General features: G+C 39.5%; 1 protein-coding gene across 4 annotated transcripts in view; it reads left to right on the plus strand.

The window, feature by feature from the left end:
* Positions 1-15,496, plus strand: part of KIT (KIT proto-oncogene, receptor tyrosine kinase) — a 77,888-nt gene extending 62,392 nt beyond the window's left edge. For 2 of the 4 annotated variants that reach the window (XM_081304166.1, XM_081304167.1), the window contains exons 9-21: positions 588-781; positions 1,906-2,012; positions 2,105-2,231; positions 2,506-2,610; positions 2,696-2,806; positions 4,444-4,594; positions 6,501-6,592; positions 6,876-7,003; positions 8,050-8,172; positions 11,158-11,269; positions 11,385-11,484; positions 11,811-11,916; positions 13,230-15,496. In XM_081304166.1, the coding sequence (XP_081160292.1) occupies positions 588-781; positions 1,906-2,012; positions 2,105-2,231; positions 2,506-2,610; positions 2,696-2,806; positions 4,444-4,594; positions 6,501-6,592; positions 6,876-7,003; positions 8,050-8,172; positions 11,158-11,269; positions 11,385-11,484; positions 11,811-11,916; positions 13,230-13,358 (1,585 nt within the window). In that variant the 3' untranslated portion in view covers positions 13,359-15,496. The remainder of the gene's footprint in view (positions 1-587; positions 782-1,905; positions 2,013-2,104; positions 2,232-2,505; positions 2,611-2,695; positions 2,807-4,443; positions 4,595-6,500; positions 6,593-6,875; positions 7,004-8,049; positions 8,173-11,157; positions 11,270-11,384; positions 11,485-11,810; positions 11,917-13,229) is intronic. The other 2 variants (XM_081304168.1, XM_081304169.1) reach the window with 1 other exon arrangement.
* Positions 15,497-16,061: the final 565 nt, after the last annotated feature.

Genomic DNA, 16,061 nt, shown 5'->3' on the forward strand with positions numbered 1-16,061 from the left:
AGCAGCACCAGAGGTGGGCGATACCTGCCCACCGAGAACCCTGACCTCAGGTCCTTGCTTCTGCAGTTCTGAGGGCTTCTCTGTCCTTGCCCTTCTAGATTTTTCTTGCTTTCCTCTTTTATGCCTCTCCTTTCAGCCACTCATATTTTAATAAAGCCACACCCTTTTAGTATGTGTTGAATATTTGTTGTAAGGATCTCTTGTATGCCAGGATCTATGGCAGTTGCTATAATTCATTTCTAACCTTTTAGTAACCCTCCAGCATGGGTGTTATCACTCTAGAAACTGAGTCCTGGAGAGTTTATATCGCCTGTGAGAAGTCAGCAGAATAGGTGTGTTTAAGGCAGGATTTTAACCCACATCGAACTCCAAAATCTCTTCGTCTTTCTTCTCTTCTACAGTACCTTTCCCTCTCTGGTCCCTACCTGGACCACAAAAGTGCTCAATCCCTCATCAGACTCCAAATACTCTGCAAGGGAGTTTTATTGATCATGAATCCCTTTGTTACAAGCGTAAAGCAAATGCAATGAATTGGACGTGTCCGTTTGTTCTCCTAGTGTGAGCCTGTGCTGTTTTCTTGTCTCTAGATGTTCCGTTCCCGTACAGCCTGTGGATGTGCAGATTCAAAACTCATCTGTGCCACCGTTTGGAAAACTCGTGGTTCAGAGCTCTATAGATTCTAGTATGTTCCGGCACAATGGCACAGTGGAGTGTAAGGCTCACAACGATGTGGGCAAGAGTTCTGCCTATTTTAACTTTGCATTTAAAGGTAACAACAAAGGTATATTTCTTTTTAATCCAATTTAAGGGGATATTTAGGCTCGGTCTACCATATCAATCATGATTTTAAGTCCATTCCAACATTGACCATGTCAATTCTGATAATGCCTGCATCACACCATATTGTCATCAAACTCGCCAAATTTTATTCCATAGTAGCTTGTCAATAAAGTTATGCTTTTACTAGAGTAATTTTAACCACATTATCGTATGTTTTATGTGTGTGCATGTGTACACGCTCATGCGTGTGAACAGTTGTCTCTTTCTTATTAATTGTATATTTTGTAATTGTCTCCATTAGAAGGGGTAGAAAGTAAATCAGGGAATATATTTATGTGCAAACATCATTCAAGCAATTTAAATTTTAAATTCGATTTAAAATTTCAGTCTTTTAAAATAAGTCAATACTTTGCCAGACACTATGTCATAAAGTAACTCATTCCTTCGTGTAACCATGTGAGCCAGCCATTTCTTTCAAATTGCCTCATAATGACTAGCTCTTCTAACATAAATTAAATGATTCTTGAGGACAAATTGATGGATTCGTATAAAGTTAGAAGAAGACACACTAGGATTTTTTTGAGTTTTTTATTTTTTGATTTGGGAAAGACTAGTGCCAAAATGTTCTGTTTCCTCAGTTTTTTGAGTAATGTAGGAAGGAAACTTACATTGTTCTCCATTATTGATTTTTCAGAGAAATAAAAAGGACAGTTTGTAGAACATTTTTTCTTGGTCATAAAATACATTTATGCACAGTTTAGACAACTTGAACACAAGAAAACAAAAAGTTGAAAATAATAAGCTACCTATAAAGGAAATTTCATTTTAAAGTGATCCAAGGCAGGAATTTGAAGTACAAAGTCCACTCAGATGTTGCTTTTCGTGGTAAAAACAGCATACAATTATTCATGTGATACAGAAATCTCAACTTCTTAGTGATCTGGCTTAACTTGTAGTTTTATCGATTCATTTGAATACTGAGAGTCAGCTGTAGCTAGGCTGAGGATCTGAAACTCATGGCTGTGTCCCATGCATGGGCTGCAAGACGGAGGTGGGTCAGATTGGGAAGGTGCAGAGCCCCTGTCTAGCTGATAGTTTGTGATGCCCATTTCTCTTCCATCTTAGAGCAAACCCATCCCCACACGTTGTTCACGCCCTTGCTGATTGGTTTCGTGATCACAGCTGGTATGATGTGCATCATTGTGATGATTCTAACCTACAAATATTTACAGGTAACCATTGATTTGTTCTCTCCCCTGAGTGCTATAATAACTGAGGCATTGATCATTAAAAGGTGATTATGTCTTTTCTTTTCTCCCCACAGAAACCTATGTATGAAGTACAGTGGAAGGTTGTCGAGGAGATAAATGGAAACAATTATGTGTACATAGACCCAACACAACTTCCTTATGATCACAAATGGGAGTTTCCCAGAAACAGGCTGAGTTTTGGTCAGTATGAAGCAGGGGCTTTCCATGCAGCCTGTTGTATACATGTAACAGTTAGTTTAGGGAACTCAATGGCTTCCTTTGTTTTTTATTCCACCTGAAACCAGAAGTGTTTCGGTGACATTTCACAGAAACCAAGTCGGTGTGGCACAGAGAACTCTGAAGGGAACCATATGTAGGCACACTCGTCTTTGAATTCCTTTGTTGATTTTGCAAATTTGCAGCTGGCCCTTTAGTCCCCTTGCCCCTGCTCACCTCGTTGTCTTCCTCTCTGAAGGGAAGACCTTGGGTGCTGGCGCCTTCGGGAAGGTGGTGGAGGCCACTGCCTATGGCCTAATTAAGTCGGATGCGGCCATGACCGTGGCTGTGAAGATGCTCAAACGTAAGTTCCTTGCAGGGTACTGCACGCGCCCAATGCCAGTTTGGCAAATTTGTCGTTTACTGAAGCGAGCTGTTTCCGGTTCTAGCGAGCGCCCACTTAACGGAGCGGGAAGCCCTCATGTCGGAGCTGAAGGTCCTGAGCTACCTCGGCAATCACATGAACATTGTCAACCTCCTCGGAGCCTGTACCATTGGAGGTGAGCCCCAGGCCCAGTTGCCTTTTATTGTCACATTATCAAGTGAGAGACATTTTAATATGACTTTGATGATGTTTAATTATAAACTGTTTGCAGGATTTTTACCCCTATTTTTATTTTCTCTTGCTAAATTTTGTTTTCCTTGTTGTTCTTACAATGTGGATTTTATTATTTTTATGGTTGGGAACCTTCAGACTCTGCCTAGTTATTTTAACATGTATTATTCCTCTATAGACTATAGTTGTCCCACTATACTATTGACCATTAGAGCTACTTCTCCCTCCATCTGCATTCGGTTCCCATTTTCTATTCTTTACCTCCCCCTTCCAGCCCCTAGCAGCCTCTGTCCTCCTCTCTGTTTCTATATGATCAACATTTTTATCTTGCACAAATGAGTGCAAACATGCAGTATTTATTTTCCTGTGTCTGGTTTATTATTACCTAATATGATTCCTACATATTGTATACATGTATCAAATTATACTCCATGAAAGTACCAAATATCATATGTAAGTAGAAAAAAAAGAAATATTTGGGAATTTATATCATAAGAATAAATGAATATCCAAATTGATGAATAAATGAGATTTTAAAAAAGATTTTACTTTTATCATCCTGAAGAACAGCAGCCCTAGACATCATGCCAGTTATCGTCAAGTATGTTACATTGATAATGACCCTTTGGTATCTCATTCTGACCAGAAGACTTTTCTTGTTTGCCAGCTTTATATATTGTTGCATCATGCTTATTAGTCAATGAAGGGTTTATGTTCACTTGCATACCATAATTTAAAATGGACCCCTGAGCTTCCCAGTTCTCAAATATATACCAAATGAAGCAAGCTTGTCACTTCTTTAAAAATAAAATTTCCAATTCTGAAGCCTACGTTGAAGTTCCTCTGAGATTTCTATGATGTTTGCAGAAGGCACTTTGGTCTAAAGGAATACAGAAGTGTGGGATGAGATGTCCTCTTTGGGACAGATCCACAAGAAGGTTGATAGCTTTTGCTACTGTCTTAAAACAGTCCCCAAGTGGTGCTTCTCTGCATCTTGACTTGTTCATGAGACAATTTCCACCCAAGGTAATTTTAGTTGCCTATGAACTTCAGAACTGCGGTTTCAAGCAACTGTAACACCAAAACTCTTATCTTAACTAGTCGTGCGCAGAACACGGGTCATTTCAGGTTTTCGCCCACTTTCCAGTCTGGTCTCAGCTGGCTGTTCCTAGTGGTTGATTTTCCTACTGTGCTGCAGTTTGGGCTCTTCATTTCCATAATAACGTTACCGAGAGTAAGGGAAGCCCTGCTGTAAACAGAAATGAATGAAAGGCTTCACGTAGGAATCTTGATGATGGAAGTTACTGCTTTCAAAGGTTCTGCTATCTGCAAAAGCAGCAGTCCTGCTTGGCTCCTGATGCTCATGTCACTTAGAAATTCAGGTAGATAGGTGTTTTCTTGTTTTATTTTACTCCACGTGTGTCACTTTTCTGATAAGTGATGTTAATAGATAGAATTTTATTGGGACTAAGTGGCTCAGCCATGGAAGGTGGGTGTTAATGGCCATGGCGATGCTCACAGGAGGCAGAATTATCTAAGAGAGATTTCACCTGTTTCTAACCTTTTCTTATGTCTTTGTAGGACCGACCCTGGTCATTACAGAATATTGTTGCTATGGTGATCTTTTGAATTTTTTGAGAAGAAAACGTGATTCATTTATTTGTTCCAAGCAGGAAGATCAGGTAGACGCAGCACTTTATAAGAATCTTCTGCATTCAAAGGAGTCTTCCTGGTAAGACTGATTTGCATAAATAGTCAGCTGTTGACAGGCAGTTTATGGGGTCATAAGGGTTTGCAATCAAGGCTGATTCTTTAAAAAACGAACCAGGTACTCTGAAGTGTGAAATCAGAATTATTAAATTATTTAAATGTGATTAACTGTTTAGGAAGTTCAAATAGTGTTTCTGAGGATTCAAATCATGGTGAACTTAGGTGTTTGCTGATTCTTTTTTTTTTTTTTTTTTTAAGTGCGTGTTTAGATTTTTTTCCTAAGCCTAAATTTTCTCTGACTGAATGGATTCTGTACCTGTTTCTTTTATCATGGTTCTGTCCTTGCCTGTGTGTTTCCATTTGTACTGTTGAGCTTGGTACCACAGTATGGCTTTACAGTGAGACTGTTTATAGGAAAATGCTAGAAACTGTCAAGTTGTCACAGTAAAGTCCTTTAAAACTTCTAACAGAATGGTAAAGAGCACTGAATACATCTCTACTTGAAGGTTTTTTTTTTGCCATCAGCCACTGAATCACCCCTATCTGACCGATTCCCCATTGAATTCATCACGCTCTAAGAAGCATAACTGCTTTAGCACATTTACAGAAGTTCTGGACCTAATTCTCTTCCCTTTCAGCCGCAGCACCATTCTGAAGCTGAATAGTGTGTCAAGAACTTTAGGTTCTGTTGACAGCCAGTGTAGACACATACACAGCCTTCACTTGCCTGTTCTTCCTTTCTGAAAAACCACCCTTCAAGACCTCTGAATTCACCAGGCTCAGTGACAATCCTAGTCACACCCAGTCCCTTTCCTTGTATTGCTGCAGTAATGTGCGGATTTCCCCTCTCCTTTTAAATTTTCCTCCAGAGTCTAGGGGTAGAACTCAGTTGCAGAGTGTATCCTCAGCATCTGAGAAGCCCTGGGCTCCATCCCAGAGAAAATAAAATTTTTTATCTCTTACGTTTTGAAATGATAAGACTGCCTCGTGAACTCGTACCAGGCCTTGGTCAATATTATTGATAAGCAGTTACCCTTTAAAGCCATTTTTTTATGCCTCTGGCTAAAGCTTAAAAGGGGGAGTTTTTTATTTTTTATGTTTTCAGTTCTAAAAACTCGAGTAAAGTGGTAGGAAAATACTGTAAAACTACCTTTCTAGTTTCTCCTGAGCATGCATTCTTTATGTGAAGACACGAGCCACTTTGTCTTATTTCTAAAAGCTTGGTCCTGTATGTATTTTTTAACTTTCTGAAACAATGGCCTGAATTGTGCAGTCCTATGTGATGTTCTTTGTGCTTTGGGATCCCATATGGGTTTGGAGCCACCAGCATACTCTGAAGGAGGTTGTTGTCATGGTGTTTCTATGCTAATCAGAAGCAGGAAGTACTAGAAATCTTGAAGACTCTCCAGCCAAATGTTGCAGATTCAAGAGGTCCAGATGGTTCAGAAAATCATCCAAATTATTGGTGTTTATCTGAACCAAACTTGGTTTTTTTAAACCTTCTCCTATCAGTCGCTATATGTTAACCATCTCCCCACTAACACGACTCCAAAGCTCTTGTTCTTCATCTTGAATCTTGGGTGGGGGGAGTGGGGGCGCTAATTTAGAAAGTTTTGAAGTTACTATGAGATCATGTTTTTGGCTCTCTTTTTCCTGTTAAATCCACCAGGTCTAGAGATGGAACATTTCTAACCCACGTCCCCACAAAAGGACATCTAATTCCTAGGGATTGCACCCTTGTATTGAATATTAAAAAGCTTACGTCTTATAGAACATGATTTTTACTCTCCAAGTATTGCTTTCCTCCAGTAAAAGCAGCCCATAATTAACAAAATGGATGAGGAGATGAATCCTGTCCTCTCGTGCTCCCCCAGCCCACCTCCCCACTCTTTTCAGACATGACCTGATGGGTACTTTGTCTCTTCTAGCAATGACAGTAGTAATGAGTACATGGACATGAAGCCTGGAGTTTCTTATGTTGTCCCAACCAAAGCAGACAAAAGGAGATCTGCAAGAATAGGTGGGTACCTATATACACACACACACACACACACACACACACACACACAGCATTTTAAAAATTAAGTCACCAACCTGTGTCCTAAGGATTTTGTAACCCAGTCCAAGGTTGTTGAATATTGGCTTTGTATTTCACTATCTACCTTTCCTCAATACTGGGGAGGTGATTTGCCTGCAAGTTCACACCTGCTCACTGATGGTCAACCTTTGGTATTGTCATTGCCACTATCTATTCCCAACCTTTGAAGCTGTAATTGCTAAGAAAATCTCTGTCTTCCTAACAGGCTCCTATATAGAAAGAGAAGTGACTCCCGCCATCATGGAGGACGATGAACTGGCCCTTGACCTGGAAGACTTGCTGAGCTTTTCTTACCAGGTGGCAAAGGGCATGGCTTTCCTCGCCTCAAAGAACGTAAGTGGGAATGATCTGGGCAGAGCCAGTCTTTTTTTTTTTTTTTCTTTTGAGAAGAGCATTTTAGAGCCCTAGTTAGAATGCAGAGTGTCATTTTGAAGTGTGGTAACCAAATGCAGAGGAAATTTAGTTTCTTCGTGTTCCAACTGCTGTCTCTTTGGAATTCCTGTTCTAATTCATAAGCTTTAAAGTGCAAACCTGTCTAAATGAGTTTTCCATGAATATTCTTTTATATGCAGTGAATTCATTTAAAACTTTTGGCTTTAGGATATAGGATATGCTCCTTGAAAACAGTAGGATAATATTATATCAGCAAAAGCGCAGGGGTGTACCTCATAGTTGCTATGCTTGGTGAAGCATATATGTTAGGTTTCATTGAAGTTAGACCTGAAATATTATATGCATAGCTTATGAAGTATCAGAAAATAGGAAATCAGAGACAATAGTAAATTTGGAAAGGATGGGAATGGGAAGAGAATGATGGGACCAAAACAAGGAACATAGATCTGGAAGGGTGAGAAGAATTCTATAAGAAATAAGAATGACCAAAGAGAACAAGGTCACAGCCCCTAATCACTGGTGACATTTCCAAACAATTACCAAACTAAAAGAGTATATAGGAGAGCTGAAATAAAGACTCTGTTCCTTACATCTTTGGGAGGTTTCAAATTGAACTTGCCAAGATATTTTAGGAGGTCCATTGAAAGGACATTAAAAGTGGTGCATGCAAAATTTTCAGTTTAAAATTGATACAGCTTGACTATTATATATTTTCCTATGAATGAAAGCAGTACTGGGGGGACATTTATTAGAATTAGTTTTGAAAGTGATTATAGTAATTAGGATGCTGATAATGTGAACCAAAAATATGAACATTCAAGGCATAATTTTGATTTTTATTTTTGGTGCACTAAATACTTTAAAACAAAAGTTTTGGATGTTTTATAACGTAAGTAGCATTCTAGTATCAAAAATAGTTTTCACTCTTTGAAAGTTAAAATGAATTTTAATGTTTTTTTTTTTTCTTTTTTTCCCCAAACTATTAGTGTATTCACAGAGACTTGGCAGCCAGAAATATCCTCCTTACTCATGGTCGAATCACAAAGATTTGTGATTTTGGTCTAGCCAGAGACATCAAGAATGATTCTAATTATGTGGTTAAAGGAAATGTGAGTACCCATTCTCTGCCTGATAGTCCTGCAAACGATTTTTAGTTTCAAGTTTTAATAAGAATTGTTTTCTAAGATTTTCATAATGCAAATTCTACCTTGAAATATCATGCATTTTAGCAGTCAAATTAAGTGTACTTCAGCAAAATTTGCATGGAATGTTGAACATTTCACTACTAACATTTGATAATACAATTCCTAATTCTAATTGTGTAATTATGGGGCATGTGAAGGAAACAGAAATAGTCTTAATTTTCATTGTAGTCTGAGAATAGCAATGAACTTGATTTTGTTCAAGTGTAGCAAATGTAGACCTGAAGGTCACAGCAACAGAATTTTTTTTAGAGATTGACATGCTATATGAAAGTGATTACAATCTGAAATCCTGTTCAGAATTAGCTGTATAGAATGTTGGATCTTATAATCAATAGAGGGCTATTAAGTAGGTTCATAAATAATAATTGGTTTGTAGAACATGGTAAATTTTTTCAAAGTGCTTTATTTCATTGCCGGTTTTTATTATATCCTCAGGACAAACCATGCTTTTAGAATGTGGTATCTTTCTATTTTTAATAGTTACAGAAACTAAGGCATGGTATACAGTAGTGATTTTTTTTAATCTGAGATGACACTGGTCAGTAGAGGCTGAAACCAGAAATCCTGATTTTTCAGAGCAGTCTCCCATTGGTATGGAAAACGTACCCTCCTTTATATATATTCTTCTATGCTTATTTTCCCAGGCCCGTTTCCAAAGTCCAGATTTATTCCTGGAGGTAAATTTTTGTGTCCCTTACCATAATGTAACATTTTCTCCTCCATTACCGTAGCATCTCTGTTGGTAGGCTGTGCTCGACTTGGTTTTTATAAAAGTGTGGCTGGGTTTAATTCCCATACCCAAGCACATCATTCTGAAAAAGCTCCCCGGAGGCCATCTATCATCACTAGGAAAGCTAATAAAATCAACTTCTCTTTCTCCTGCTCTAATACTAAGTCTAAGTCATTGTGATAGTACTTATGCTATAGCTTCTTATTCACTGTTTACTGTGATTGACAGGGTGGGTGAGGCCCCACCAGACCTCTAGACTGTGCACTTCTGCCCAAGTCAGTTGAACTCACCAATCACCAACATTGCTCTCAGGCTACTCAGTAAAGAGAATTTATAAAGTAAGTTAAAAACAAGGAAACATAACATGTTACTGCCTCCGAATTTAAGTCATCATCATTTGAGATTTCCTTGCTATGTCAGGTTCTCTGAAAATTCTCCCATTACATGGAAGTTCTTAGTCATTTTTATGCCATGGGCCCTTTCAGAGCCTAGTGAAATGTATAGCTCCCTTGTTAGAATACTGTTTTAAATGCATAAAATAAAATACAGAAGATTTCCAAGGAAAGCCATTACACTGGTTTCAGTTATCAAATTTTTAAAAGTAAATTTGTGATATGTCAATGCATACGTTTCTCTGTTATACATAGAGCTACATATTCTACTACAAAACTATTGTACTTTCAAAGTGGTGATGAATGTAAATGTTGTTTTGAAATACTTGTAAATTCTAATAGGATATGAGGGTATCTGTGATTACTCTTGTTGGACAAATCACGGTACTACAAATGCTACTGTGGTTTACTACCTTCATTTGTAATTTTTTTAAGAAAATGCTAGGCTTCACTTAGAAGTTAGTGAAAATAGGATGTATTTCTTTTTTTTTTTTTTTTTTTAACCTTCCAAGTACACAGGCCCATAGTTTAAGATACCTATCGATCTCAGGTTAAGAGCCCCATTCTGCAGCTTTAGCACAAAATCTGGGGAGGGATATTAGAAGGCTTTTATTTTTTTTATTTTTTTAGCCAACTAAAATAACTTTAAGACTGGAAATAAGTGTCTTCCCAGTTTTCAATCCTAAACGGATTAAGAGAAGGATTGATTTAGCTTTTTATGGTAGATTAATATCCGGAAATCCAGTCTCTAAGAGGAACAGTCACAGAAAGTTTTGTTAGACCTTAGTGGGAGGATTCAGATGTGAAGTCCAGCTGTTGGACTTCAGCCCTGCACCCGCCTCTCCCCAACTCAGAACAGCCATAATCATCACAAGCCATTATTGAGTACTCACTTTGCTAGGTGATTGTTTTTATTTTATTTTTTTTTTAAGTATTAGAAAAGGCTAAGCATTTTTACCCACATCTATATGCCCTGAAACAAATCATGAAAAAAAAAAAGAGAAGTGTTACTTTTTGTTTTATAGAAGAAGATTCTAAGGCTTAATTATCAATATTTAAATGATTTTTCCAATGTATTAGTGAGAGATAGTTTGGGTTGTATATGACAGAAAACAAAAGAAGGCTAAGGGTTGCAGGCGAGGGTGCTTGGAACCAATTCCTTCTATCTTTCCAAGTTTGGCCCTTCTTGGGTGTAGCCCTTGTCTTCATGGTCCAGGGTAACCACCAGATAGAAATCCAGCTATTACAACCAAAAGGCAAGGTGGAGGAAACAACACTCCAAGAAAGAGGGAAGAGGCCCACTGTATTTTAAGGAGGCTTTTCTAAAGCCACCACACAACACTTCCTCACTTAATCCCAAAAAGGAAGCCTCAGGGCTACAAGTAGTTGCAAAGCAGTCTGGGAAATGTAGTCCTACTTGTGGGGAGCCATGTTTCTGTTATTACAAGGGAAACATTCACTGGCAACGGGGCGGTCCCTGCCTCACTGAAAGTCAGTGATAGAGCCAGGATTAGAACCCATGCTTGTTTGTCTGACTTCTGTATTCTCACTGTGCTGTACTGACTCCAGGTCCCCATCCTAAATGAGCCACCCATTCCACAGGTTGTGGGCATCATCTGAGGTCATGTAGGCCAAAGGTCTTGTGTGGTGGTACTCAGGTTCTCATTCCCATCTTTCCGTGGGAGAGATTTTTGCAGGAATATTTCCTGTTCTGCTTTTTTGAGCTTCTTCATTAACATGGTTGAATCTGCTCTGCTTCCCTCCTAGGCCCGGCTTCCTGTGAAGTGGATGGCCCCGGAAAGCATCTTCAACTGTGTGTACACATTTGAAAGCGATGTCTGGTCCTATGGGATTTTTCTGTGGGAGCTCTTCTCTTTAGGTAATAGCATCCTTGATAATGACACCATTGTTAGATTCAGAAGTTTTTGAGATTTCATGAATGTGCTGTGCACTTGTAGTTGATGATTGTGGTTTGCCAACTGTTTGTGCTTCAGGAAGCAGCCCCTACCCTGGAATGCCGGTCGATTCCAAGTTCTACAAGATGATCAAGGAAGGTTTTCGGATGCTCAGCCCTGAGCATGCCCCTGCTGAAATGTAAGGGTCAAGAAGTTTTTCTTTTAGATGATATTTTCCCTCTTTCATTTTCTTTTTATGGACAGAAACTCAGATGTCAAGGGTTTACACTGTTTGAAATGTCACTTGGTTCCTTTTGTGACCACCCTGATCAAATGTCATTGCTGTAGTTTCTTTTCATAATCTCTTGTCTCCAAAACTATGGAAACTTTTGACAATGTCTCATACAGACAGTGTTTGCATATGTCATCTTGTGTCCAGGGGGATAGCCCTGGGATTCTCATGGAAGTGGTTGCATGGCATTCCCTGGGAAGACAGGAGTGATGGTTAATGTCCCTGTTTTGCAGGTATGACATTATGAAGACTTGTTGGGATGCTGATCCCCTGAAAAGGCCAACGTTCAAGCAGATTGTTCAGCTTATTGAGAAGCAGATTTCAGAGAGCACCAATCATGTGAGTCCGCTGGCCAGGTGTAGAGTCCCTGTTCTCCCAGTTCCAGCTGTGTCATCCTCAGGTTCAGGGGTGGGGCTCCCCAAAACCTCTCCTTGACTTGGGTTGTAAACCGGGCTTCATGCAGTGGGAGGAAAGCAATGGAAACCAGTTCTTTCTGCCCACTTCCCCTGATCTGAGCCAGAGAACGATGAGAGACAAGGAGGGCTGGGGGTGGAGGGCTGTGTACTCTGAAGTGTGGAAACAGGAGTCCGCTTAAGGATTTGCCTTGTTCCCTCCTCCACCCAATTGTCAGTCAGGGTGTCAGTATGGTTTCCGTCTCATGTCAGGGCTGTTCATCCCTGGGAGGGTTGGGGTGATGTCAACTAGAATAAAGGCACTGAAGCAGCAGCTTGTGACTGCGGTGAAGTTATTAGGCTTCTGTGCAAGTGGACATAGCCCGCAGTGGCAGAGGACTGTCATGCCACAAGCTGTATTGAAGGAAGGAAGAGTTGTTTGAAGTTGGGAACTCCATCCCCGTGACTTTGGGGGAAGGGGGGCGATGGTGAAAACTCAAATCCGTTATTTCCTCTCCTGCTTTTAAGGAAAATTAGCGATTCTTATTTGGCTCAGATTTTTTGAAGCTGCCTTTTTTTCCTCCTGAACTCCATGCTTGGGGCTATCTTTTCTAATAGCATGCCACTGATACTTCTGGGTTAAAGCTTGCTCTGCAGGGTGTCAAAGCATATTTCAAATTAAACAGCATTTTCCACCCAAGTGCTTTGATTCCTGACAGAAGATCCTTGGTAGAGCTATGAGCTTCTCAGCAAATTACATCTGCAGTTGGGTCGCAGTTGGCTACGGGGATTTGTAAACCTTTTTAATAGGTTAGAGAGTGCCTGTTCCCAGATGTTTCCCATCAGGAGAGCTAGACTTGCTTACGTCCTTCCACTGCTTCTTGTGTAAAATTATTATACTTATTTTTTTTGAGAGAGAGAGAGAGAATTTTTTTAATATTTATTTTTTAGTTTTCGGTGGACACAACATCTTTATTTTATTTTTATGTGGTGCTGAGGATCGAACCCAGCTACCGCTTGAGCCATATCCCCAGCCCTATTATACTTCTTGTGTAAAATTATTTCTTTGGGAAAGAGGAGAGGAATCAAAGCCTGTATTTGTTTTGTTAATATGATTTGGGTATTAGCCACCAAGTTCTTGGAAACCCCTCTCTTCAACAGTCGTGGTCTGTTACTGGTGGTTCTGAAGTGATAGGTGCCCCTTGATTGCTGTGTTGCTTGCAGGGACTGCTGTATTGACTGTGGGCTTATTTTCCTCAGATTTACTCCAATTTAGCAAACTTCAACCCCAACCCAGAGAATCCCGTGGTGGACCATTCCGTGAGGGTCAATTCCGTCGGCAGCAGTGCTTCTTCTACCCAGCCCCTGCTTGTGCACGAAGATATCTGAACAGAGCCAGCACACAGACAGGGTCTGCCCTGCAGGAGAAATCCCTATTCTTTTGGCTTCCATGATGGTTATTTTATTCTCCTTCGACTCGCATCCTACTCCAGGGTAGTGGGCCCCCTACTATAATCCTGTCTTTATGAGCACACTTTAGTGGCTGATGATTTTTTTTTTTTTTTTTGGTCATCAGCCACCATCCCATTACAAAGGTTCGAACTGTATATATTCCCAAGTAGCTCCTACTAAACAGAAGGAAATTCTGATTTAAAGAAAGGTAGGGGGAGATGGGCTAGATGCCCAAAGTTCTTCCCAATGCTTCTCTAATTATGGTCAAAAATACGGTTGTTAGTTTATTAAATACATAGAAATAGTCACAGTTGGCCTATGGAACCATCCATAACGATAAGAAGATGCAAGATCAGAAACTGCGGCCTAAATCTTTTATGTAGAAAATAGAACATCGTTAGAACAAAGGACACAAGCAGGAACATCTGGGCTTGAGAAATCTAGTATTTCATGCTGAGAATGAGACCTAGGCCATGGAAAAATGCCCCCCAAACAGGAATAAAGACACTCTGCTGTGGACCACTGCATGAGCTTTTGTATAACTGACCTGATTTTTGAAATAGAGTTTGCTATTAGGGAGTTGAATTGGAGACAAGGCCTCCCTAGCCAGCGATTGTATATACTCATCAATAGGTTGTACACATTTACACGTTTGAGGGGGGAACCCACGAGGTTTGGTTTCTGTGTACAACCCTGGTGTTGTGTCCATTGTGTATAGGAATAGATGAAGAGCCAAACAAGCTCAAAGGAAACAGTTAATACTGACTTGATTGTTTGTTAAGGAAAAAAAAAAAAAACATGTAACTGCCAAGCACAGTCTTAACAAAACCTCCTCTTTTTAGCCAATGAACTTGCTCTACAGATTCTCCAGAACAAGCCTCCTAGCTGCAGAATGGCATTGTACCCAATGGATTTGATGCTGTTTGAAAAAGTGACTGATTTACCATAGCACGATTCCCGCAGGAAGGAGAAAGCAATGCTATCTTAGTGTGGAATCTGATGTTAAAAATTCTGATGTAAAGCTGGAAGTGAAAGATTCAGCCTCCTTTACAGACACATCCTGGATATCGGGCCAGTATCTGTATACCTGCGTATGCATGTGCTTGTGTGAATGCGTGTAGACAAGGGAGCATTTTTGACTTGAGTCCAAGAGGGTCCTTCAGTACCCGAGGAGTAACTCGGCTTCCTTCATCAGTCCTATTTCTCTGCTGTCTAGAGTAGCTGGCATAGAGGCTATCAGAAGCAGAGTGCCTAAGGACCTATTTATCTGCCGTCCACCCGCACTTAAGGCACTCTGTTATTTATACTCAACATACTGTACCCATTGCTTAGACGTTATGCTACTGTTCCGCTGAAATGTATTTAAATTCTACCCTTTAGGCTGTAACCTGGATATTATTCTTGTAGTTTACCTGACCCCTGCTTCTCATCGCCGCCCAATAGAAGAAGTAAATGCATACATAGCGAGACTGGTGTGTTGTCTTGCAAGGGTCAGGTCTCCTCCTTCACAATTCCCCTCATCCATCCCTTAGAGTACATTCAGAGAGAAGTGTGGCCATCGATCTGGAAGTGACCATTTGCACTGGAGTTCTATGCTCTCGCACCTTTCCAAAGTTAACAGGTTTTGGGGTTGTGTTGTCATGTAAGAGATTGTCACCGTTTGCCATACTTTGTCCAAAAATTTCCTTTGTGTTCCCATTGACTTTGATCATGGTAAGAAAAGTAGTTGTTAATTGTAGATGTCTAGGTACTTCAGGGCACTTCATTAAGAGTTTTGTCTTGAATATTCTTGAAAGTTTATATTTTTATAATTTTTTTTACATCAGATGTTTCTTTGCAGTTGCTTAATGTTTGAAATTATTTTGTGGCTTTTTTTGTAAATATTGAAATGTAGCAATAATGTCTTGAATATTCCCAAGCCCGTGAGTCCTTGAAAATATTTTTTATATATACAGTAACTTTATGTGTAAATATATACACGGTGCAAGTTTAATGGATGTTGGTGTTTCATGTGTTTTATTTCCTGATACATTGTCCAATTGTTGACAATTCTGAAAAATTCTAATAAAAATGTAAATATATAAATCAAATGATATTTTAAAATTTCTTAAAGTGTTTTCACCCTGACAGAAAATTTCACACCCATTTTGCATAAAACACATGCAGGGCGGTCAGATCACACTAGGACTTATATACTTGAAAATTGAATTGGTATTTATTAAAGATCTTTGGTAGGCACTACCTTTTCTCATTTTTATTCCTACAGCCTGGGGCCTGTATTTCAATTGAAAAGCAAATGTAGAAAACATCTTGAATTTTACACATAGCCATGATGATTAATTTGATTCACGGGAAATGACCATGTTTGTCAGTAAATAGCAGTCAAATAACAGCAATTTCACATCCAACCTAATGTCCCTGGAAAGTTTCCTCCAAAAAGAGATTGTCTAAGAATTAACTTGAACAGTCGAGTAACACACAGGGTGACATGGGGAATCCCAAGGAAGCCGATCCTATTCTCTTTGCCTTAGGTTTTGAAGACAAGTTATTACAACATGAGATATTTGTGTTCTATCCTCAGTCCTTATTGGCTTCTGGAACAGAGTTAAGTTATATCCCTGTGTTGGTCAGCTTTTCATC

This window comes from Spermophilus citellus (assembly GCF_964194105.1).
Source record: "Spermophilus citellus genome assembly, chromosome: 8".
Classification (NCBI taxonomy): Eukaryota; Metazoa; Chordata; class Mammalia; order Rodentia; family Sciuridae; genus Spermophilus; species Spermophilus citellus.